We start from the raw sequence: 23918 nt of genomic DNA on the forward strand, positions 1-23918 counted from the left end.
TCTTTCAAACCAAGATACCAGGTAAAAGTTAAAAAAAAGAGAGTTAAAAACTGAGAAGAGGAATTAATAGTCCTAAATTATATATGTCTGCAGGAAACCTTACAGAGTGTTTTAATCTTTAAACTTCAGAGTCATGTACTGTGTCAAAAGCTACACAGCTTTAAGGAGTTCAAATTTTGCTAGGAGGACATGAAAAGTGCTATTTCCCCCTTCCCTTCCTAGCCCCCCTTTTATCCTTCTTTCTTGTCCAAGGCATCCACCCATGGTGCTCAGACACAATACATGCTGTTAGTAGCACCAAAACTACTATAGACATTTCTAGAGGACATAACTCACAGTGAAATACTGTACAATTTTTTCAAGGTAAATATATTAATACTTCATGGTTTTAAACATTGAATAACATCACACACAAATGGTGAACTAGAAATCTACATTCCACTGAAAGTACAGAGCTCAGACTGGAAAAAAAATTATTAATTTATTTCCATACAGGAATTCTGAGCAACTGTACCCCTGAACAGCATTACAAGGCAGGAATACAACATTTTGGACTGAGGACTCTCAGTAAACTCTCTGCTAACAGAGAGCATGTGTTAGCTGTTCCCTGGCAGTTACACCTGTGTTGGATCCAGGTGTTACCCATCTTCAGCACGATTGCCTTTCTGCTACTACAACTATTACCAGCTGAAATCAATATAGTGCCAGAAGATAAAACACAATTGCAGACTAAATGCATTGGGTTTACTACATAACTAGAGAGGGATCATCATAAAGACTGTCTCCATTTTTAAAAATACAAAAGCACAAATTACTCATCAATTCTACTGCTAAAACTGTATTTTGCTGGAGCATTTAAAATGCATTTAGAAAGTCTATATCACTTCTCTAATGGGACTCATAGAAATTCATCCTCTCCTTCCACTATCAGCTTAAAAAAAACCCAAACAACCCAACCCTTTAAATCACGTAATAAGTGGAGCCATAAAATTGGCTTCTACACCAAAAGCAGTAAGAGAGACTAAGCATTTTTCCCCCATTCAGTTCACGCGTATTAAATATTAAAAAAATATTTTGTTTCTGTGTAGCCAACAAACCATCCTCTAGTTTTTACTTCCTTGGAGTTTTTTTTTTTTTTTTTCTGATGCAAACAACTTAAATCACATTAGTAAATTGTATACAGTATTATACTCATCTTTGCTACCAGTCCTTGCTCAATAAACAAGCTCTTCCCTTCTTCAAGATCACTTTTAATGTAGAGCTGAATGCATTTCAGCAGCAATGCAACATTCTTGAATTCATTCTTGTCCAGCTCCTGCAGAAACACAGAGTGCTGTGCATCAATAGCCTGCTACCCTCTGAGTTAGCTGTTAGGAGAGTTGAGATTATTTATGGTACTCACCTTTCTCAGTGCTTTGTCCAGCTGGTTAAAGAGAGATTCACTGTATTTCTGAGGAGGCTCTACTTCCTTCTCTTGAAGCAGCTCGTGTATTTTTTGAAACCCCTTCCCTTTAAAGGCATCAATGAGCAATGATTCGAGCTGCAGAGGGAAGGGAAGGAAACAATTAGTGAATAAAATAATCATGCATTGAAACTGTAGCACCACTAATTATGATAAAACACTTGTAATGCTATTTTAAAAGTTGCAAGTTTCTGTTTATTTGTTTTATGTCATTTGTTTCTCTACTTTCATTTTACTACTACATCTGAAATGAAACGTCAGTCTTAATGTCCAAAAGAGACAGAACCCTTGAAACTGAATAATTATAAAAGATACCAAGTAAGGAAATAGGCAATTTAGTATACCCAGTTTGTAAGTCCCACAACTATTACAATAATTTCTTCCCACTTACTAAAGAAAAGAGTAAGAGGATTACTACACTTCCCACATTAAATAAAATTACTAAAAATTCTGGGTCATGCCATATTCATTTAAGAAATGCACCTTTAAATATATATATAAATGAAAATTTGTAAAATAAAGATAAGAATGCATTTCAAAGATCCTTACGTAGTCTTCTGCCCTGTCTGCCATATTGTCACTCATATCTCTATTTCGTTCTTCACTTTTTTCTTCCTTTGAAAATAAGAGGAAGAGAAAAATACAGGAAAAATCTTCTTTCTCTGGCCCCCCAAAAAACAAAACCCAATCAACCAAAACAAACCCAAACAACTTTTTCTGCCCCAAAGCTGAAGAGCACCTGCTCATCCCCTCACTTCCAAAACGCTGGTTTTCCTTCATTATTACCTAAACGGCAAAACTCCCCCACACCTCCCAACCCGAGGTTTCTGGCGGCCGCGGGGAGTCCCGCGGTGTCGCCCGGAGGCAGCACGGAGTGTCCCCCTCTCCGTGGCCGCTGCCGGGTCCCCGCCGCGGGGAGCGCCGCTCACCTGGACCATGGCGCGGGGGCTGCTTCAGACCCTCCCCGCGGCCGTCACCCGCTGCTGCTGCTCCACACAGCCGCGCTTAGGGTGGAGGGCGACCCTCACCAGCCTTTCCCACAGCTCCGAGCACTCTCCTTTCCTCAGCAAGCCCTCACTCTCTACCCCAGCAGTGGGGGGAAAAAAAAAGGAGAAAAAGCAGCCCGGTTCGCCTCCGCCCTAAAAAGCCTCAGCTGTGCGGCACCTGGGACGGGCCCCTCGCACCGGCACTGACAGACCCCCGGCCGAGCCCAGGGGTGCAAAGGAGGAGCTCGGAGCCTCCCTGGGGGCTGCTCTTGGCTGAGAGGAGCCACAGCCAGCGTGTGCTGCTGCCGGGTGGGCTTTATTGGGCTCAGCTGAGGGTAAAGTTCGGTAATTTTTGGACCAGAGAGGAGGGAAGTGAATGAGAAAAATCATTGCGAACAGGTGAGATCGTTTAAAGTGTGATAACAGCACTCGGAGTTCAACGGCTCGGTCTCTGTGCTGTGGTGGATAGTGTTTTTCTTTTTGTTTTTCACACCAAAAATCAATCTCCCCCCACTTAAAAAAAAACCCCAAACAAATAAACAAACAACCCCCCCCACAAAACCAATAAAAAGAAAAACAAACTCACGAAAACCAAAGGAACCAAACAAAAAGCTCCAAACTTCAGACCTCATCAGCTGTTTCTTTTGAAAATAAAAACGTAACACAAAATCTGTAACTGTTCAATAAGTCAAAATGTGCCTATCAATACAATGGCACCAACACCAACTTTGCACTTTAAACCAGGTACTATAGAGCATAAGGCGAAGGGGAAACCTGCCAAGTAAAGCCAATTTCGTTTACATCCAAAGAGCAGGTTATTCAGCATCTTTGCCTCCCTCCGGAGGCTTTACAAGGTGCAGGCAGCTCCGAGCCACGCTCAAAATCCAAGATCAGGAGCATCCCGGTGGGGCAGAGACGGGTTCCCTGGCTCCCCATCACCCCTCCCGTCATCCCGGCCACCCGCGGGAGCGAGAGGCAGAGCCCCGCGACTGCCGGGTTAGACTTCCAAACCCGGCTCAAATTTGCCGAGGTCACGGCCCCCACTGTTTGGGGTGCATTCGTGCACAACCCCTGCATCACACACAGTAACACACCTTCAGGTAAAGGTAGCGAAACCCGCCTGTGGCGTGGAGGGGGAACGCAGCTCCTGCCCCACCCAGGGGCCGCGGTGGGCTTCGGTGATGGTGCTGCTGTTCCGCCCACGAGGCCGGCTGAGAGCTCCCCCACCCCGACCTCGGCGACGCCCCGACGGCATAAAAAACCGGGAGCCGCCACCCACGGCCACTCTCTGCCATGAAGCTCACCTGGGACATCAACGACCCCAAGCTGCCGCAGGTACCGGGTGGGCGGGGAGGTACTGGGGAAAGTCCCCGTCCGGCTCTAACGTGGAGCTGGGAAACAGCGGGACGAATTTCGCTCTAAGCAAAGTTTTTTTTTACGTCTGCTTTACTTCTCTTTTTACTTTGTGTTATTTTGTAGTCTTTATAAAGTCACTTATAATAAAAGTATGGTTTTGATACACGGCTTTGCCTAGCTGGATATGAACTCCTAAACAACCTGTGGCTCCATTTGGACAGTTTCCTTCTCCCGCCTCTTCCTTGTTCAAGAAATGTTGAATAGGAACTTGAATTGATTGTTTACTACTATGACCCAAGTTACCTAATTATTTCTTTGGTTTATTGATGCAACACTTTAATGCCAATGAGCACTCGACTTTTTTTCTAGTTGTGAGTTTCAAATAGGTTTTTTAATTTACAACTTTTTTCATCTTAGAGTTTATTTAAGTTTACAGAGCCCATGCTGTTATGTCTTAATGAATTGCTTAATGCTGTAAAAATTGTTAGTTGCCTTCTGTTTGCTGAGATTGCTCCCACATGTGGTACATACATATGTTAAATATGTATTGCATTATAAATATTTGCAGTTTAAAATCCTCTTTCATAGTTCTGGTAATTACATTTTAGTAAGGAATTCCAGAAAGCTGTGAAATCCCAAAAAACTGAAATGTTCTTTGTGTTACTATACATACATTGGAAGTACATTTGCAATAACAAAACTTTTTATCTCTATTTTTTGGGAAAAGCCTTATTCAAATCATATTAGATTCACTTTAAGAAGCCATTCCATAGCTAAAACTTCTAGTTTCCTGCCTGCAGGTGCATTATCCCACAACAAGGAGAACTTAATAGCAATCATGATCAGGGCGGCTTGTGGTCTGTCTGGGCACACTGATAGTACACTAGTCAGTGAATTCTGGGAATAAAGCTGATGTCTTATAGCTGGTAACTTCACTGTAAAAGGCAAATGTGTCAGCAGATGGTGCTACAATGGATCACGATGCAGAAGAGGAAACGATCCTGACTTTCTTTTCAGATACGGCATCTCAGACTGCCCTAGCCCTTTTAGAGAGCACTTCCGAAGAAGCTATTCTTCGGATATTTCTTTTTGTGCTGCTTGTCTGGTGATAGAAAAAGCTTTTTTTTTTTTTTTTTTTTTTTTCCCTGTTATGTGTCTTATAAGAAGGCAAAAATATCGGGTTGTAATATGCTAATAACGTTCTCTTGCTCTTCTCCTTGCTGCCTTGCCCTCCCACCCCACCCTCCCTGCTGCAGGACCCCAAGCACTTCGACGCCTTCCAGGAGTGGCCCGATGGCTACGTGCGGCTCATCTACTCGAGCGAGGAGAAGAATGCGCAGCGGCACCTCAGCGGCTGGGCCATGCGCAACACCAACAACCACAACTGCCAGATCCTCAAGAAGTCCTGCCTGGGCGTGGTGGTGTGCGCCCGGAGCTGCGCTCTGCCCGGCGGGGCCAGGCTGCAGCTCCGCCCCGCCATATGCGACAAGGCTCGGCAGAAGCAACAAAGTGAGAGGCACCCAGAGAGAGCTGCGATGCCCAGGGGACCCCGTTTCTGGCATCTGGGCTTGATTTCCAAACTGGAGTCACTCTTACTTGCGGGCAAACTAAGGCATAATTGCAATGACTGATGAATTCCAAACCTCATCAATGTCTGTTTGCAAATATTTAAGGGGATGTGGATTTAAATCCTTTAAATTACTAGCGTATACATCTAGTGGCAGTTCTAGTTCACACCATTTAGCTATACTTGGTAGTCCATGTTGCATTTCCTTAAACAACACATTTTAATCTGAATTTTGGAAAAGTCTGATCATGTTGCTCTTAAGCTCTGTTTACTCTCGGGCAGCATCCTTGTCCTTAACCAATCTCTTCAGTAGTTTCTTTCTGTTCACAGAGAAAGCCTGCCCCAACTGTAACTCTGCCCTCGAGTTGATTCCTTGTCGAGGACACAGTGGTTATCCAGTCACAAACTTCTGGAGGCTTGATGGCAAAGCAATATTTTTCCAGGTAGAAAGCAGCTGTATGTATTTGTGCACACCATATAAAAATTACCTGTATATAAAATAAAGAGAGAGATTTCTTCCTTCTCCCCCCACTTTTTTACGTAACACAGACCATGATGAGCATGATGGAGGTCTAGTCCATTAGTCCATGATTGAATTTCTCTTTAGTATGAACGTGATAAGAACAAATACTTGGCTGTCTCTTTAAAAGCAGCGCTTATGGGTTGGCAATATTCAATTTTAACTACAATATCACTGATGGATAAAATTCTCCTCTCTTTACAGAACATAAATATGAACAAAAAGGCTGTCTTGCACCCTGGTTGCATATGACAACTGGATATCTCCAATGTTATTTCCAAGTATTTATTTCCTACTAAAATAAATAGGAAAAAAAAGTCTTAATTTACATGAGTTGAAACATAAAAATTCTACTTCATGTGAAACTAGCCTTTGAATTTTGAAGTATTTAAAATCTTGACAGAAAAAAGAAGAATCTTAGCTGAAATTTGAAATTTCATCTTGATTTTTCTTTTTTTAGCAACATTGGAACAAAAACAAAACAAAAAGTTTCTGTTCTATGAGATTGCATTTTCTCCAGGATATTTTTTCCCTCTGACTCACACGGCAGTGAACTGTTCTCCAGTCAGTAAATGGAAGAAAACTGGTCATATTCTCAGATTCCCTCCTATTATTCTTATTCAAATGTTCTTTTACAGACATGCAAAACTGGAAGACTTTACTATCAAAAAGGTTGATAAACCCTTGCTTAGAAGTTAATTTCTGCTTGAAAAAAGGCAGTGTTTAAAAAGTAATTTTTAGCTTCCTGCTTTGTATTAGGGACTGTATGTAGGTCTGTTCAGACAAATGAGTAATGAAATGCAGTGTCCATGACTTCATCATATGCTAGTGTAACTTTGGTTATGTAGATCTGCATACCCACAAATAGCAGAGCATTTTCAGATGGTTTTCCAGGATATGATTTTCAGTCCTGTTCAAGAAGGTGTATTGCTTTAAGAGAATATTTTTCATCTTGTGGCATGCAACCTCTTTAAAGTCTATTTATACTATTTATATATGTGCTTATAAGGCAGAACTGAGATACTGGACTGCAGAAAACCAACCAAATTAATTTTTTCCCCCTTGGTTCTAATTATCTACTCCTGAACGTCACAAACTTAGGTAGCACTTTTGTTCATTCATCAGCTCTGTAGTCCTCACTGACTTTTCCCTCACTTTTTCCTTCTATCTACATCCAAATCATGTTTTATTCTATTTGTTTATTTTCACAATGAATTTGTCCTTGTTTAGTTTCTTCATTCATTTTTTCTTGTGCCAAACCACAGACCATGCTGTGACTATCCCTTGTACTACTTAGAGCATTTTCTCTAATTTTACCCCCTTCCAGGTTCACATCTAATTCTCAGTTAATCCTAATTTAGGCTAAAGGAGTCCATGACCACCCCCGGCCAGAGAGTAAACTGGAGGCAGAGGCAAGAAGAAGTGCAATTAAGAAGCAAATGTCCTCTTATCACCACTCCCAGAAAAAGAGATCTCTAAATTCAGAGGTAAATCAAAATCATTAGTGAAATAAAAAGGTGACATAAATGAAGACTTTTTTGTCAATTAAAAATATGTGATAAGCACGTACTGGGGATCCCAGGGCAAAACAAAGCTTTACACCATGCTATTAACATGTATTAATAAGAAATTAACATCTGTTAATTTGGGGCTGAAACTAGCAATAGCACAAGTATTGAGACATTTGGGTGTGGGCAGTATTGATTCCTATATCTTAAAGATCTACTTCTCCTTGTCAGGCAGGAAGATACCCTGACAGCAGTGGTTACACCAATAACCTACAGAATTTTCACTGTATGGATGGCCCAGAAAGAGTCAGTATCTTCACAGACACCAGTTTTTCAACTCCAGCCCAGTCTTACCCTTCGCTGCAGAACACAGACCTCTACAAGGCACCTTACGACCCAGCCAGCTTCCAAGAGGACCAGCTATCGCCATACCCTCCTAAATGCCCAAATCCAAGGATCTACATGCCCATGCCATGCAGTTACGAGTTTGGAGTTCCTACATTTATAAGCTCAAGTCCTTACCCAACATTTTACAAAGATCTGCCCAGTCCTGCCGTTGATGCAGACCCCCTCACTGTGAACGGGTCTCACTACAACTCTGTGACCACCCATGATAAGAGCTTTGATAACCCTGTCAGACATTACGGATTGAAACCAGCGTGGGGGAAAACCGGCAGTGGAGACTGGAGTGACTACGGGCAGATGGCAACAAGTGCTCCCCACCCTTACTGCAGTGGAGACTATCCCTGCAGGTACAGCCCCAGCCCCGCTCCCATGGCCCCACCACTGCAGACAGTCATCACCACCACCACCAAGGTGTCCTACCAGGCCTACAAGCCAACCACGCTGAAATACAGTGACAACCTCTGCGACATGAAAAACCTCCAGAGCTACACCCACGTGGCAGAAAACATCTCAGGTGCTGTCTATTCAGGGATGAAGATTCAAGAAGACTTTGGAATGATAAAGTCAGCGTTGCTCTACCAGCATGACTCCATCCCCACAAAATCCAAACCAGCTGAGAGTGTGGAGAGCTATCGGTATGGGCTCCCTCTGGGGAACAGCTTTGCTGAGCATGAAGGCCTAAGGTTTGAGAGTGCTGAATATTGACTAAATGGTGCCTAAATGGCAAATACCTGCCAATGGGAGAATAGATTATTGTGCTGACCATGTGAGTGCTAAGCCAAGTGGTTTGGGATTTGAGGAGATGTAAGGAAGCAGAACATCAAGACAGCTTTTTCTCAAAAGCACCTTTCTGGAGTTGTGTGCTGAGTGAATTATATTTTGCATCTAATTTCAAAGAAATCCCACACAATCTCTAAAATGGCACAAGGAACTTAGCCCAAAACACACCTGGGAGAAGGTAATATGGAAGCACAGATCTTCTGGAAGTCAACAGCCTCCTCTGACAGCAAGTGCAATCCACTTATAGCTACAACTCCTGCCTTAAGCTTTGAGAGAAAATATTCCATCTGTAAGAAAGAAAAGACTAAACGGGAAAAAAATGAAGGAAGGTGGCCATAGATTATAGTCAACTGAAAGAAATGGCAGGGAAAGAAAGAAATAACAGAAATGTTAAAGCAAGACAATTTGCAGAATAATTCACTTAAATGGTTCATTTACCTGCCATGATCCTTTTGATGAATGGAAAGATCAGCTAAGTTTCTCTGAAACGAGAAATGAAAAACCTGAAACCCGAGAAATGAAACATGCTAAATTCATGTTGCTTTTTAATCCCCTGTATCAAGACTAGAGACTACTCAGCCTTTAGATCTAAGAAGGACAGCTCAGCACAGCCACACCAGGAACCCTGTAACACTCAGCCTGGAGGCAGGAAGGCTCAGGCAACCCCCACCAAACCTGCTCAGCATCACATGGCTGCCAGAGTTAACTTATGTTATCCTGAAAACCATTTACAGTGAAAATTCCTTTTGTTTAAAGGGGCCTGGCAAGCTGGTCAGACCAATTGGTTATTGGTGCAGAGTCCTCTTTACCCATGAATACAACTCGTCCTCTCTAAGAATGCAACATCTCAGCTTCTTAGTACAGGTCAGTGTTAAATTAACCTTTCATGGCACCCTCTCTGCACTCCATCTCCATCAGGTCTTTCTCCCTCTCCCAAGGGACTTGTAGCGATTTTTCTCTCTGTAAACAGAGCTCCCCATGATAGCACTAGTTCGGAAATCAAACAACCAGGCAACAGAGAGGTTATGAAACAAAATCTCCAAACTGAGCTAAACAAAGAAAATGTAAAGAAGTGCATTCCCAAATTCATCCCTAAACCAACTAATTCTTTTATCTGGAAAGAAGAAAAAACAGAACAGTACTGGTTTAAAACTAAAGATATTTTGAAAGCCACTTAGTACTGGGGAATAGAACCCTCACCCAAAATGTGTGTGCCAAGCAAGGGAGCTAAGTAGACACAGGGGTTGATCAGGGTAAAAAAATTTCTTTTGGTGCCATTATTATTGAGTTACCAAGTATGTTTAACTTTTTAAACATTTTTCTTTTTTGCCTCTGTCTTACATATATTTTTGCTGTGGTTGTAGAAGCAGCATACTACTGTAGTCTTTCAATAAATGTGAAATCACAGTTAAAAGCAAGGCACCATGTAAAGTAATGTGAGCAGCTGGCTAGTTAGAATTATAAGGTTCTGTGCACTGAAGCTATCATTAAACTGGTAAATAAATTGTATTTTCAAATAAAAGCATACAAATATCTGAGATTTAAAAATAGTTATTTCTGATGCAGTATATTTTCTTTCTCTTCATATTTTTATGAAAAACAATGTGTTCAGTCTAAGATGTGAAACTGAGCCCCACAGGAATTTAGTTAATAGCATTCTGTTTCAGCAGTGAATTGTTCTGAATTTTAAAAATTCAAGCCAGACAAAGATGGAATTCACAAAAACACTAAATTAATTCACCTGCAGCAAGCTTACCTTGTCTTTTAGCTCTAGTGTACTTTCTGTATATCTCCCTTGGCTTTTGTTAACCTCTTATGGTAATTCTTCTACCACGTGTTTTAAATTACTGATAAGAAGAGATTCAGGTGGACAACATCAATTTGATAATTAGCCCACATACTTTAAAACCTTTAAAAAAGAAAAAAAAAGGTGGTTTGTGAGCTATTTCCCAAAAAGACTAATGCAAAATTTTAGAGTTTAAGAATATATAGCACTATGCCTGTTCACTGAACTGGGATTTCTTGGCTGTATGCCAAATCATATTGAGGTATTTGACAGGTAGAATAATAATCAAGGCTTACAGCCTTGTAAATTTAAAGGGGAAAAATATATAAGAGGGGAATAAAGCAAAACAAAATGACTAGAAAAGCTGGAAAGATTCACTGCAGGTGGGAAAATCAAGGAAAATATTAAAACTGTAAAATGCTCTATTTTATAGTGATTTTAGAGGAGTTAGCCAACCACAACTCAAGCACAAGTTATTAAAATACTACTAGCTATTCAAACCGACAAGCTGTGGGGGTTGCATGCTGTTTACATTACTGGTATTAAACTTGTCATTGTAGTTGTATGCTTAAATCATTTTACTATCCAATTAAACGTATCTTTTAAACCAGTAAAGAAAATGCAGCCAATTGTGTTAAGATGCTACTTTTAGGGTGTGGATTTATTAATAATAAACATCACAGCTGTTTAAGCACAGTGGAAAGCTATGGTGGTGATTACCTTGCTGCATCATCTGAGCAGTACAACAAATAAAACATCTCTAAAGGTTATTGCATTCTTTCTTCACCTTGATTCCTCTCATGTACAAGTGTCTGGGATGAGATTAGCTGTATGTTACCTTTTAGAGATAAAAAATCAGATGGAAAAAGTCTAGAGTTGCAGACAGTTTTTCTATTCAAAATACATAAATGTAAAGGCAACGGGAGTTTCTGTAACAAAAGGAAAAAAAAAAGCTGAAATTGAAAGCCTCATTGTAGGTTTATACAGCTGCAGCACTGACTTTAAAAGCATGTTCCTCAGGCAAAGCAGCATCCTGAAGCAAGATAGTCCCGGAGTAAGCACCTTCTCTTCCATTAATTGTCCCTTTCAAGTGTGGTTTTTGGTCCTGCATTGAGCACCTGAGAGGAGCCCTTCACTGGCCTGTAGCCTCTACTCTGACAGGCATCTTCATCTAACAAACTCCAGTTGTTATGGCACAATCACAGAGCGAGCAAAGCAGAAGGTGCTTTCAAATCTCAGTCTCCTGTGGCTCTGGCTTCAAATGGGTTACAAGGGCCCTACTGAGGTAAAGCACCACTTGTTCCTGTGCTGAGGATGCCCTTTGTACCAAAACAGCAGCCTCACAATGGCAAAGGTTAAAAGCCCAAGTGTTGAGCGGATGCCTCCCAGAGACAAGAGGCCCTGTGACAATGTTTTTCACTCCTGTACCCACAAAATGCAGCCATGTGTCACACACCTGACAGATGCAAATATCTGTGGGCATCACTTCATGGTCACACCTCATGGCGGGCAGACAGATCCTGGCAGACTGTCCTGCTCCATGACCACCTGTATCCACCCAGTTCTGCTAAAGAACTCCTGTGAGAGTCCAAGCAATCTGCTTAGTCCTTGCTCGTCTTCTGGAACCAGGTTATCTCTGGGCTTTTCAAATGTGCTAAATGCTACAAACAAGGCATGCAGGAACTTGGCTGTTTTGGGCTTATTGAGCCTGAAGTATTTGATCTCTTCATTTGGGGATACAAACTATCACCTTAAAGACAGAGACAAGCTTTTTCTGAGTTCTGTGAGTGGAAACCAGCAGTGTAACAGAGTTGAATATGATTTGAGACTTTTTCCTTCCAGGGGATTTTCTGGGATTTCTTCTGAATTGCTGGGGTTTTTCTTTGTGTCTTTTTGGGGGGAAGCTGTCTAAAACAACTGAGACAGTTTTCACCAAAGTAGAGCAGGTTTACTGAGAGACATCATTTAGCAGGATGCACAATGCAGCTCTAGGGATGCATTTAGGAAAGTTCATGTCATTCCCACCCTTATCAGTTGAAGTCACATGCAGACAAAAAGGGGAGAACTGAGGCATTTAGTATTGGAGTGGTTCCTCCCAATACATAGAGTTTAATACATAGAAGTTAATCCAGGCCTGTTAAAATCCCTCTGCCTGAGAAATGACAAGAGTGGTGCACAGTGGTTATCCATGCCTGGATTACTGCCTTTGGTACTTAGCTGCTTGAAGCTAAGTATCTGTCTGTCGCTAATGAGCAAAGGGAAGGTGAAACAGATAGTGTTTATGTAGTGCTACACCTGGGATTGTGGAGAGTGCATTTCAGCACAGCACCTCTCCAGGCTTGCAAGAGTCTGCATGAGACACAAAGATCAGTGGGATGACACAGGTTCAAGTAAGTATCACAGGAAAACATTGCTAGTTTGGTTCAACCTCATTCAAACAGAAAAATGAACTTCACACAATCCCTATAAGCTTCAACATGCATGCTGGTACTTGTGATGGTGTTTGGAAGAAGGTAGTTTCAGGTATTTTGGCTGGCACTTGAGCATAGCATCAACACCGTCAAGGACCACAACCAAAGGAGGTTCTTTCAACAGAAAATTACCAGTGATTTTCTGTGTGTTGTTTTGTAAAATAAGCAGGGAAGCAGGTGCATGAGGATGTTCTCAGAGGTCCTTTAGTAGGTCTCACAAACATCCTGGGTCTCTTTGTTCCATCCTGTTGCCTTTCCTTCAGCTTCCTGGTTCATAGCAAGAGCACAGGACAGCATCTCTCTCCTGTCTTTATGACAAAATGAAGTGTTAAGTGACTGGCTTGCAGTGCTTGTACTGCAACTCCACACCATATTACAGTCTCCCTCAAACACTGACAAGTCCTGTCTACAGCTTTTCTGCCTTCCTATGTGTGAAATGTCAGGGACAACAAACACGTGATCCTGGTAACAGAATTTAGTCTTAAATATTTCTCTCGTGCATAACTAATACAGAAATTATTTAAACATCAACCCCTTGCTTATGCCAGATCCCTTATAAGTGACTGTAATTAGACTGGGAATGCCCCACATGCAACCAAAAACATTTTCATCTTGTTCAGCAACATGGACAGTGGGATTGAGTGTACCCTCAGCATGGCTGATGATGACACCAAGCTGTGTGGTGCAGTCAGCACACTGGAGGGAAGGGATGGCATCCAGAGGCACCTGCACAGGCTGGAGAGATGGGACTGTGCAAACATCATGGAGTTCAACAAGGCCAAATGCAAGGTCTTGCTTGTGGGTTAGGACAGCCCCAAGGACAAATACAGGCTGGGGGAAAATGAAGTGAGGGCAGCCCTGAGGAGAAGGACTTGGTTGTGTTGGTTGCTCAGCATGACCCAGCAGGGTGTGCCTGTAGCCCAGAAAGCCAAAGTGTCCTGGGCTGCATCCAAAGCAGCATGGCCAGCAGGCTGGGAGAGGTGATTCTGCCCCTCTGCCCTGTTCTGGTGAGACCCCACCCGCAGTGCTGTATCCAGCTCTGGCCTCCCAACAGGAGAAGGACATGGACCTGCTGGAGCAAGGCCAGAGGAGGCCATGAAAATGCTTAAAGGGCTGGAGCACCTCTCCTAAGAAGACAGGCTGAGAGAGCTGGGGTGGAGAAAAAAGGGCTCTGGGCTGACCTTGTAGCATCCTTCCAGTACCTAATGGGGGCCTGCAGAGAGCTGGAGAAGGACTTTTTACGTGGGCATGTAGGGATAGGACAAGGGAAAATGGCTGTACACTGAGACAGGGTGGGTTTAGATCAGATATTAGGCAGAAATTCTTTTCTGTGAGGGTGGTGAGGCACTGGAACAGGTTGCCTAGAAAAGCTATGGATGCCCTGGAAGTATTCAAGGCCAGGTTTGGATCAGGCTTTGAGACATCTGGTCTAGTGGAAGGTGTCCCTGACCATGGCAGGGAGGTTGGAACTAGATGATTTATAAGTTTCATTCCAGCCCAAACCATTCTGTGATCTTATGAAACTGAGTGGCAGCACCAGAGGAAAAGGACAGAGCCCATCACTGGGAAAGGACAGTCATGGGACATGGCTAAAGTGTAGAGAGAGGAAAGGACACAAGAGCAGGGAGGGGACATCACAGGGCAACTGCTGCATCATTTCCACTGACAGTGGAGAGGTGTTTTCACATATTTAAGGTAGGGATGTATCCATGTAGTAGTGATCAAACATATTCTTAGAGGTTAATGCATGGTTAAATTCTTTGCTATGTACAGTCAGCTCCTGCTGAACCTCTGCCTGAATTCTGCTGTGTGGGTTATGGTACTTTCTTCCTTCTCATGTCCAAGTCTCACCTTTGAACTTTATTTTACCTGGCAGTCACCTGGCAGTCACCTCTGATGTTTTATTTCAGTAAAGGAAACAGGCATATTTTGTTTCAGAAAATAAAATGTTGTTTTCTTGTACTTTCATTTCATCAAGCTATGTGCAAGTGGTCAAATCCTTTGAATTCCAGAAAACCGATTCCCATAGCCCCACGTTCCACCCAGTTGACTTGAGGTAGAATCAATTAATCTGTCAACAGTTCTTAAATCATCACAAAGTTACCACGCCAATTAATGAGGAACAGGGAGGGGAGAGAAAAAAAGGTAAAATTAAGACAGCTTCCCATTTTTGCTCAGCAAGCCTGAACTGCCAGCATGGTGAAGCAGATAGGAATCTGAATTTCTAAAACAATATTCTGCCTTTCCCTCCATGGTGCTTCTAGTAGTTATTGTGTTGAAACGATCTCCTCCCTTTCTTGCCCCTCACTCTCAAAAACATTAAAATATAGGAAGCTCAAGTTAATACTGAGAATTGAAGCTTAAATGAGTCTTCCCTGCCAAAAGCACCTCTGGGTTAGACACTATATATGCCATTTTTATTAACTGTGCCTTCTGTACACCCTGGAGAAATGCAAGATTCTAAAGAACCAAGGAGAAAGTTCATTATTATTTTTGTAATAGAAATACATATATTTTAGGATGTGTAGAGCACTCAAAGTTTCTCCCCTGCATCAGTACTAGCAACTTGCATTTTAATAAATTGCTTAAAATAAATAATTTTTTAAATGCTAGGGGGAAAAATTCCTCAGGTTTCACTACAGCTGTGAATATTACAAGTGGGAATTTCTGTACAAATCCTAAGTACACTGTGGCTTAGCTGGTAGCTTTATTTCATATGATCATAGAATGGTTTGGACTGTAAGGGGACCTTGAAGATTGTCCAGTTCCAACCCCCTTGCCATGGGCAGGGACAGCTTCCACTAGACCAGGATGCTCAGAGTCCCATTCAATCTGGCTTTGAACACCTCCAGGGATGGGGCATCCACAATTTCCCTGGGCAACCTGTCCAACATCACAGTGAAGATTTTTTTTCCCCTAACATCTAATCTCTTTCAATTTGAAGCCATTTCCCTTTGTCCATGCTCTTGTAAGTAGACTCTATCCATCTCTCCTGAAAGCTCCCTTTAGGCACTGTAAGGCTGCTCTAAGGTCAGCCTGGAGCCTTCTCTTCTCCAGGCTGAACAGCTCCAATTCTCTCAGCCTGGTTTCATAGGAGAGGTGCTCCAGCTTTCTGAGCATCACAGAGCATCCAGCTCTGGACTCGCTGCAGCAGGTCCATGTCCTTCCTGCTCTGGGAACCCCAGAGCTGGATGCAGTACTGCAGGTGGGGTCTCACCAGGGCACCAAATATACATTCAATATGTAATTACTATTAGCAGTAATTATAATAAGGTCTGCCTAAAGACGATCTCGCGTATCATGGGGCCACCTGTGACGTGGCCCTCGTCATCAGGCTCAGCTCGAGTTGCGCACCGCTCCCTTTCCAACGGGGCGCTGCCCCCGCTCTCCGCAGAGCTGCTTATCCGCCGCCTCCCAGCTCCTCCGCCCCACCTGGGATACCCGGGCAGCCGTGCCCGCGGCCGGGAGGGCGGTGCCGGCGGCGGGGCCCGCCCCAGCCCAGGGCCCGGCCCCGCGCCCGTCGCCCCGGTGACGGGGCAGAGCGGCCCGGCCGAGGGAGGCGGCGGGCGGGCCGGGGGCTCGGCGGCATCGAGCTGGCTCCGCCCACAGCGCCGCGGTGAGTGAGGGGCGGCGGGGACGGCGGCGAGTCCCCCTCGGGCCGGGCTGATGAACACCCGTGCTCCGGGGGCTGGGCTGGGCCTCTCTGGGGTCCTCCCAGCATGGAGGAGGTGCTGGTTTGGGCTGGAGCGGGAGCGCTCAGAGCTGCGTTCCTGAAGAGGAGCGCTGCTGCCGGCCCCCAGCGTGGTTCGGGGGGCTTGGGTCGGTGGCGCGGTGAACTCGCGGGTGTGGGAGCTGCCCCGCTGCAGTGCTGGGCTTTGGGAGCGGCAGCGCCGCGTGGTGCGGAGCCTACGGGGACAGGGACCCTGCCAGCTTTGGCTTCGGTGGGATAGAGCCGGGCCTTGGCGGCCTGAGAGGTCCGCGGTTAATGGGAGGAGGTGAAGCTTTATTTAGGAGAACAGGGGTGACACTGGCAGGCCGGGCGGTGCTGATTTTCATAGCCTGGGTGAGCGGCAGGATCGCTGTGCTGCCGTTGCCCTGTGAGTGCTAAGGAAGGTACTTGAGCACACTTGGGAGGCGACTGAATGTCAGCAGGTGGAACTGAAGTGGAAACAAGCATTTGTTTCCGCTCTCAAGACTGAGAGGGGATCTCATTAGTGCGTATAATTATCTCAGAGGCAGGTGCCTAGAGGATGGTGCCAGAGTCTTTTCAGTGGTGCTTGGCGACGGGATGAGGAGCAATGGCCATAAACTGAAACACAGGAAGTTCTACCTCAACACGAGGAAGAACTTTACATTGAGGATGGCAGAGAACTGGAACAGGCTGCCCAGGGAGGCTGTGGAGTCTCCCTCTCTGGAGACATTCAAAGCCCACCTGGATGTGTTCCTGTGTCACCTGCTCTAGGTTACCCTGCCTTGGCAGGGGGTTTGGATTAGATGATCTCCAGAGGTCCCTTCCAACCATAACGATTCTGTGTTTTATTGAAACTTACAGTGGTGCAGATGCTGAAAGATGAGTGGTTCATGTTCCTTCTGGACACTGCCCAAAACTGGAGACTTGAATTTCCAGCAGCACTAAAACCACTGTTATCCTGAAACTTGCTGTACTGTATTGTGGGAAGGGGTTTCATGCGGGTAGGAAGTGGTAGCCTTGCTGGCATGGTGGTAATTTGCTGAAAAAAGTTGGAGTGAATAATTTTGGTTTGAAACCAAAGCTAGTTTGGAACAAAACAGGGGAAAATACTTAGAGCAAACTGGAGTTCTTAATTTGATATCCCCCATCCTGAATGCCTGATACACACAAGTGGAACAATATTAGATTTTTAAAAGGAGTTTAAAAAATTTAAGGTAGTCTGTTTCAAAGCACCAGTATTTATTGTCAGTGTTGCTGACTTCTTTCTTGCAGCTGAGTGTCATGCTTTTAAAGAACTGCTGGTATTTGATTAGAGTAATGGATTTGAGGTTAATCTCAAGAACTGGATCCACCTGTCATGGGACCTGATTATTGGCAGCTTTAATAATATACATTCACTACCAAGAAGGTTCTTGTAGCAAAATTTATTTGTTGTTTTGTGGTTGAGTTTGGTTTTGTTTCGGTGTTTGGTTGTTTTTTTTTTTTTTTTTTAACTTTTAAAATCAGTATCAGCATGTATTCTGTGCTGTGCAATACTGCCAGTTCTGATCACTGAGAACAGTACTGTGCCACACAAACAGTTTTGGTGATTTCATCAGGTACTGTAAACAGGTTGGTAAAACTTGGTTGTGGGTGTTTTGCTTCTGTGCGTGGGAGGTCTTATTGAGTCATATATCCTAGTTTCTAATTATTTGAAAGTAGTTTGTTCAGGAATGTAGGTGATTTGTTGCTATTCATTACCTTTTGAAATGTAATTCAGACATCTGAAATAAAATTGCTGTTAGTGCTTGAGACACCAGTAATACAATAAAAGTGATGATTTGTTTCAATTCTCTAGTACTTGTTTAGGTTCGCTGAATTTACGCAAATTAAAGATTCTGTCAAGCTATTTTATTTTGTCCTCTATTTGTCCCTGGCTTTAATCTTTCCTTAATCGTGTGTAAAGAGATTATGTGCCGTATGTGAGATTATGTGCAGTGTGTCATTAAGAGTAACAACAAGCTGTTGTTTAGACTAGGATTTCTCTTGTCTGTTTGGTACCTGTTATGACAGTTTTACATTTTAGAGCTTTGCATCACTAAGGAAATAATATCATATAAACATTAGTATGGAGAAGGTCACTCCAAAGGCATGTTTTAACCAGAAAAGTTAGATTAGGCCCTTGCTTTTCCTCAGGTTGGTGCAAAAGACAAAACTTGACTGCAGATTTGAAAAAGAAAATACAGATAGACCACTGAGTAAAAAATTGCACACCTGAGCTGTGCATGAGTGGTGAAAATTACAAAGTATGCAGAAGTCTGTTGTAGTGAAATGTGAATCTCTGGAGCATTTATGTTCTAATCATCATGCTCTGTAATTCCAGTACATGTCAGTGTGGGGTAGGTGTGGTGGTACACAGATGTTATTATCAGGGTACGTGGTTTTCACACCTTGTTTTGTGCATTTCCATGAAGTGGATTTGACACTTCCACTTGATCATTGAAGGAATGCACCGACTTTTCTGTACTTTACTTGATCAGGTGTTTTCATTCCCTAAAAATTAAAGTATACAGCAGAAAAGGAGTAAGGCAATAAAATATATTACATAACAGACAAAATGAGTAATTGGGTCTGTGATGTGTTGTATTACATGGAATTTCTGGAGGGAAGGAACACTTTAAGTGAGGTTGTTTTGACTGCACATGTCAAAATATTACAATTGGACAAAAAGAATAATTGTAAAAGCATGTGATTAATATATACTCCAATGAAAATTATTTGGAAAGCTGATAGGATTTAGGCACCAAAATTAGAGGATTTAATGGTCAAAACTTGAGGTTGTGTCTAGATCTTGTTCTGTTTATTGCAAATACAAGTTTTTCTCATGTTTTTGGTACACTTTGCTAGAGAGCAAAAACTTGAGCATGAAATGCATGCAAATTTTCCAACTTCTTAATGTAACTCAGAGTTCAAACTAGGGCCATCTGTAGCAGATATTGCTGAATCCCCTCAAAAAAACAAAACATACCTTAAACAATGCACAATGATATTTCTTGAAACAGAGAAACACAAGCACACAAAAGTTGTTACATTTCACTTCACATGCTACGCCTGTGTGCACCTATACACAAAATGCATACACAGTTTATCGTTGTTGACACTTTAGATGTGATGCTGTGTTTTAAAATGGGTATAAGTATACCCTCAAAGTTTTTGTGTTGGTTTGTTTTTTTTTAATATATACATAGAGCAAACCATTGTCAACTTGCAAGATGTGTATGCAGAATGTATCTTAACTTGGAATTAGTACACTTGATCGTATGTTTATTACCAGAGTGAACAATCAGCCTTGTTGGAAAAAGGCATTATTGATGGTATTAAAGACCAGAGTGCATGCAGGCATTCTGGGGAATAAGATACAAAGCTGAACTCTGAGAAAAACAATTTGCTTAAATATATGAAAGTCCAATTTAAAATCTCATAATTTGAGATGTCTGTGTTACTTTTTTTAAATCTGATTTTTAGCTTTGTTTCAGAATATGCTATTAACCAGAAATCTTATTTCACTATAGCTGTGGCTTTAGGGGAGGGGAAGTGTAGATGTGTGTAGAAAAAAACTTCTTTGTAACTTTCCCTGACAAAATTAAGGTTGCCCGGTGCAAAGATTGTAAATTGAGATGTCCACTAGAACACTGGCATCTTGACAGGTGATGTGAGATTCTTTCCTGCGAACAGAAGCAACAGGGAGTAACACTCTGTGTTATAATTTTGACGAAGCAGCATTTCAACTAAGAAGAGCTTAGAAACGTTGGTCTCTTGTCCAGGCAGCTGTTTCCTTTACACAGCAGGCTAGTCTGCTTGAGAATGTATATTTCACACTCCTTGAGAGGCCAATTTTATTGTTATTTTGCCAAGCCTATAAATCTCAAGCCTGAGTCTTGTTATCAGCTGAATCAGAGTTTCTTAATCTGTTTGAACAGACCAGACTGTAGCTAATTTTGGCATAAGGATAAGGACTAGAGAGTTGCATGCTAAGTTCTCAATCTTCTATAAAGGTAGACTGATGGCGTGTTCTCATTACTTTGAGTTTTATTTTATATTTATATTGCTCTTGAGTTTTTATTTTTGTATGTTAATATTCAGTTAACATTCATTGTTTGTTTGTGTATTAGCATTTGGGTTACAGTGAGTAAATGGTACAATGAGAGGTGGTTCGTTTTTCCTAGTCCTGCGTAAATAAGTGGGTGACTCTTGTGAGTTTATGTAAGTGTTTAACATCAGGCAACAGGCCTTCATCTGAAGCATTGGTGACAGATAGTATTGTGTGTAATGGAAGCTGGGGTTTGGATTCAAACTTGGATTTGGGATTCAAATTAATATTTGCATGGATTCAAATATGGTGATTCAACATTGTTCAATATGGATTCTTTTCCCAATGACAGTTCAAATTTAGTCTTCCATACCAGTGTATGTAAGCTCTATGCTTCTCTCTGTAGGCCTTGTAAAGCTGAAAAATAAACTTAATTCTTCAGCCATTACCATGCCTAAGAACTGTGTGAGCTTCAGAGCAAGATACCCATTTATAACAAATCTATTTATGTGGGTGAAGAATGCAGTGGTTATCTTGCTGCTCCACCTCTCTTCCTCACTAACTTTTAAGCATAGGAAGCCTGCTTGCATTACCTTTCCAAAACGCAGTATTCAGACCCTAAGTTTGTTGTGGTACCCTGTGCAAAATTTGTGTCCTTATGTTTTCCAGAACTTCAACCGTGCCTTTGTAATAGTTCAGGAAGCTGCTGCTGTCTACAAATTCAGAGTAAGGGCTTCTATCAGAGTACACCAGCTTTAAAAACACTTTGCTGGTTCTAGGGAATTATGACAGTAACCTTGACTTTACAGTTTCTGTTTACTCTAACCCTAATTGTACAGTAGGCACCTTCTGTGGTTTGAAAAATGTAAAGGGGCTAATTACATTTACGTCCATTTAAAAAACGCATATGGTTCTGGAGGGTGTTATGGTTTGGTACAAGTAGTTGAGTATCTCTTTCCTAAAATACTGTAGAACTACCTAGTCTTGTTTGTTTGTTTGTTTGGGTTTTTTTTTAGGGATCTGTGTGAGAATGACCATGTTCTTCTGTCTCCCATTCTTCGTAACTGGATCTCAAAGCAGCTATAGTTTGGAAGAGAGCTGTGAATATCCTGCTCAGTTATGAGAAACATTCACCAACATAAAAAAGTCTGGAAAAATATTTCTCTTAAGAAAATCAAAGGGCACAGAACCCTTTAATAAAACAGAAGACAATTAGCATTTCATAAGCTTTTGGCTGTCTGAGTCGTAAAAAAATGAATCGTTACACAATTATGAAACAACTGGGTGATGGCACCTATGGCAGCGTGTTGATGGGGAAGAGCAATGAGTCAGGAGAACTTGTGGCTATCAAAAGGTATGTAGCATCTCAGTTCAGTAAAGGTGCTTGCAACATCTTAGATTTTCACTTTTGACTTTATTGTTGTCTTCCATTTGTGTAGAATTGAAAAAAGTTCCCTTTTAAAAGGAAATTAACATAATTTTTTTTTCATTAAGATGTTTAACAAAGTGATTGTAAATCAGATTTCTGGTAACTGATCAATAGAGAGACACATCAGTTTAATTTACTGATTTGTGTTGGCTTGTAAAATTGCATGCTGCTTTTGTTCAGCTTGAACATGATTCTTTCTAAAAATGTTGTTAGGCTGGTGCCAAAGGAGAAGCAAAAGTGAATGGGATTAGTTAGGGAGTCTATTTATATGAATTGCAGGAATAGTGATCTTAACAGGTAGATTTGAAATTCCATTCCAGCCCCCCAAATCTTTGTAAGTACTGCATTAATTTTCATGTGTTGCTATAGTGATAAACAACAGTACCAATCTGGTCAGGTAAATAAAGGCTGTCTCCCTGGCTCTAATAAACTTGTGTTCTGTGTAATCAAGAATATTGTCATACTTGCCTTAAAAGATGATTACAAAACAAGAAAAATTCTACTCAAGGCGTGGGGGGATTCCCCTTGTATTCCTAGAGAACTGCCAGCAGGATATAAAGTGTAAGTTGAAATACCAGAAACTGTAACTTGCTCAGATGTTTTTCTCTCATTTATGGATCTACTGCAGTAAGATAATTGTAATATAATAGACTGACTTTTTCTTTAAGAATTTGTGAGAATTTCATGTTTCACCATATCTTGCTGGTACCGTTACTGAAGTTAATATAAATCTAAGCTAAAGAAAGAATCTCCAATTAATTATTTTAATTCTTTTTGGCGAAAGGAACAACATTTTGTGGGAAGTGGTTAATTTTGTGATTTCAGGATTTGGAATTCTGTTGTGTGATTTTTAAGCTTGGGATTTGAGAGGTTACAGTTTTGCTTGAAGATACTTTTATTTTAAATGAAAATTATGGGTTTAAGTCTCTTCACTTTAGGTGCTAAAACTTTACCAAAACACAGCAATGACATTCACAACTTCAACCCAAGATCTGAGCAACACCAAATGTCCACATTCGGATTTATGCAGGACTTACAAATAAATGTGTTTCACTGTTATGTATAACAATTAGTTTAGAGGCTATGATGTTGCTTGAAAAACATGAAAACTTTTTTTTTTTTTTTTTTTAATTAATGTCTTGGACCATTAATTGGTCTTGTAAAATGACCAATCAAGTAAGATGCTTAATTATAATAGAAAGCAGTCCAGATATTTTGCAGATTTCAAAAATTTAATTTTTTTGTTTTCCTAGAATATGCAACTTATGCATAAGGATGTGATTTTCCATGTTGTATGTGCAGTGTCATTGTTGCTTACTTTATTGTTAAAAACACAATTCAAATGATACGAAGAGATTTCATGTCCCTTTTACTTTGGAGTAACATGGTCTCTGGCTGTACTCTTCTAAAGATATGTTTCAGTGTTTGATGATTAATCACTAGAAATACTTAGCATTTCTCAGCATTGACTTTGTTTTAAATTATATTGCTGATGGGTATGCTAGAATGTTTTCAATTGAGTTCAAAATATAGATAATGCTAGTCTTAGAAAATATTATTTAGATTTTTCAGTTCTAAAAACATTCTGTACTGTTCACTGAAAATACTTTATCTTGGACTTTATTTCAGAATGAAAAGAAAGTTCTATTCATGGGATGAATGTATGAATTTGAGAGAAGTCAAGGTAAAGTGGTGACCATGCCACATTCAAAAATAAGTGTCTGGTTAGGCTTGCATGAAGGAAAAGGGCAGCTACCATGTCCAAGCGAGGCCAAACTCTGTGAACTCCTTAAATGCTGACAGTTTTCACAAAACTATGGGGTGCTGGCACTCTTAGGGGTCTTGCTGATTTGTGGAATATCCCACTATTCTCAAGCAGTGGCCATAT

The 23918-nt window shown here is 41.6% G+C and overlaps 2 protein-coding genes and 1 long non-coding RNA gene across 6 annotated transcripts in view; 2 read left to right on the forward strand and 1 right to left on the reverse strand.

Annotated features, from left to right (window-relative positions):
* Nucleotides 1–3741: 3741 nt before the first annotated feature.
* Nucleotides 3742–8509, forward strand: GCM2 (glial cells missing transcription factor 2). The gene is made up of 5 exons (XM_053984450.1): nt 3742–3783; nt 5061–5313; nt 5702–5814; nt 7253–7378; nt 7631–8509. Exons 1-5 carry the CDS (start codon nt 3742–3744, stop codon nt 8507–8509), a joined length of 1413 nt encoding a protein of 470 aa, XP_053840425.1.
* LOC128811138 (uncharacterized) lies at nt 5654–16361 on the reverse strand. Of its 2 annotated transcripts, none has more exons than XR_008438251.1 (7): nt 16274–16361; nt 12974–13149; nt 11091–11299; nt 10341–10493; nt 9023–9066; nt 8753–8871; nt 5654–5859 (listed from the first exon to the last, which is right to left on the reverse strand). It is a non-coding gene; the product is annotated as an uncharacterized LOC128811138 (long non-coding RNA). The 2 variants fall into 2 exon arrangements; XR_008438247.1 differs by lacking the exon at nt 16274–16361 and adding an exon at nt 16152–16240.
* Nucleotides 16362–16372: 11 nt separating this feature from the next.
* MAK (male germ cell associated kinase) overlaps nt 16373–23918 on the forward strand; it is a 30424-nt gene continuing 22878 nt past the window's right edge. For 2 of the 3 annotated variants that reach the window (XM_053984423.1, XM_053984438.1), the window contains exons 1-3: nt 16378–16457; nt 21618–21955; nt 23660–23714. In XM_053984423.1, the coding sequence (XP_053840398.1) occupies nt 21855–21955; nt 23660–23714 (156 nt within the window). In that variant the 5' untranslated portion in view covers nt 16378–16457; nt 21618–21854. Of the gene's footprint in view, nt 16458–21270; nt 21328–21617; nt 21956–23659; nt 23715–23918 lie in introns of all 3 variants that reach the window. The other variant, XM_053984433.1, reaches the window with a different exon arrangement.

This window comes from Vidua macroura, chromosome 1 (assembly GCF_024509145.1).
Source record: "Vidua macroura isolate BioBank_ID:100142 chromosome 1, ASM2450914v1, whole genome shotgun sequence".
Lineage (NCBI taxonomy): Eukaryota > Metazoa > Chordata > Aves > Passeriformes > Viduidae > Vidua > Vidua macroura.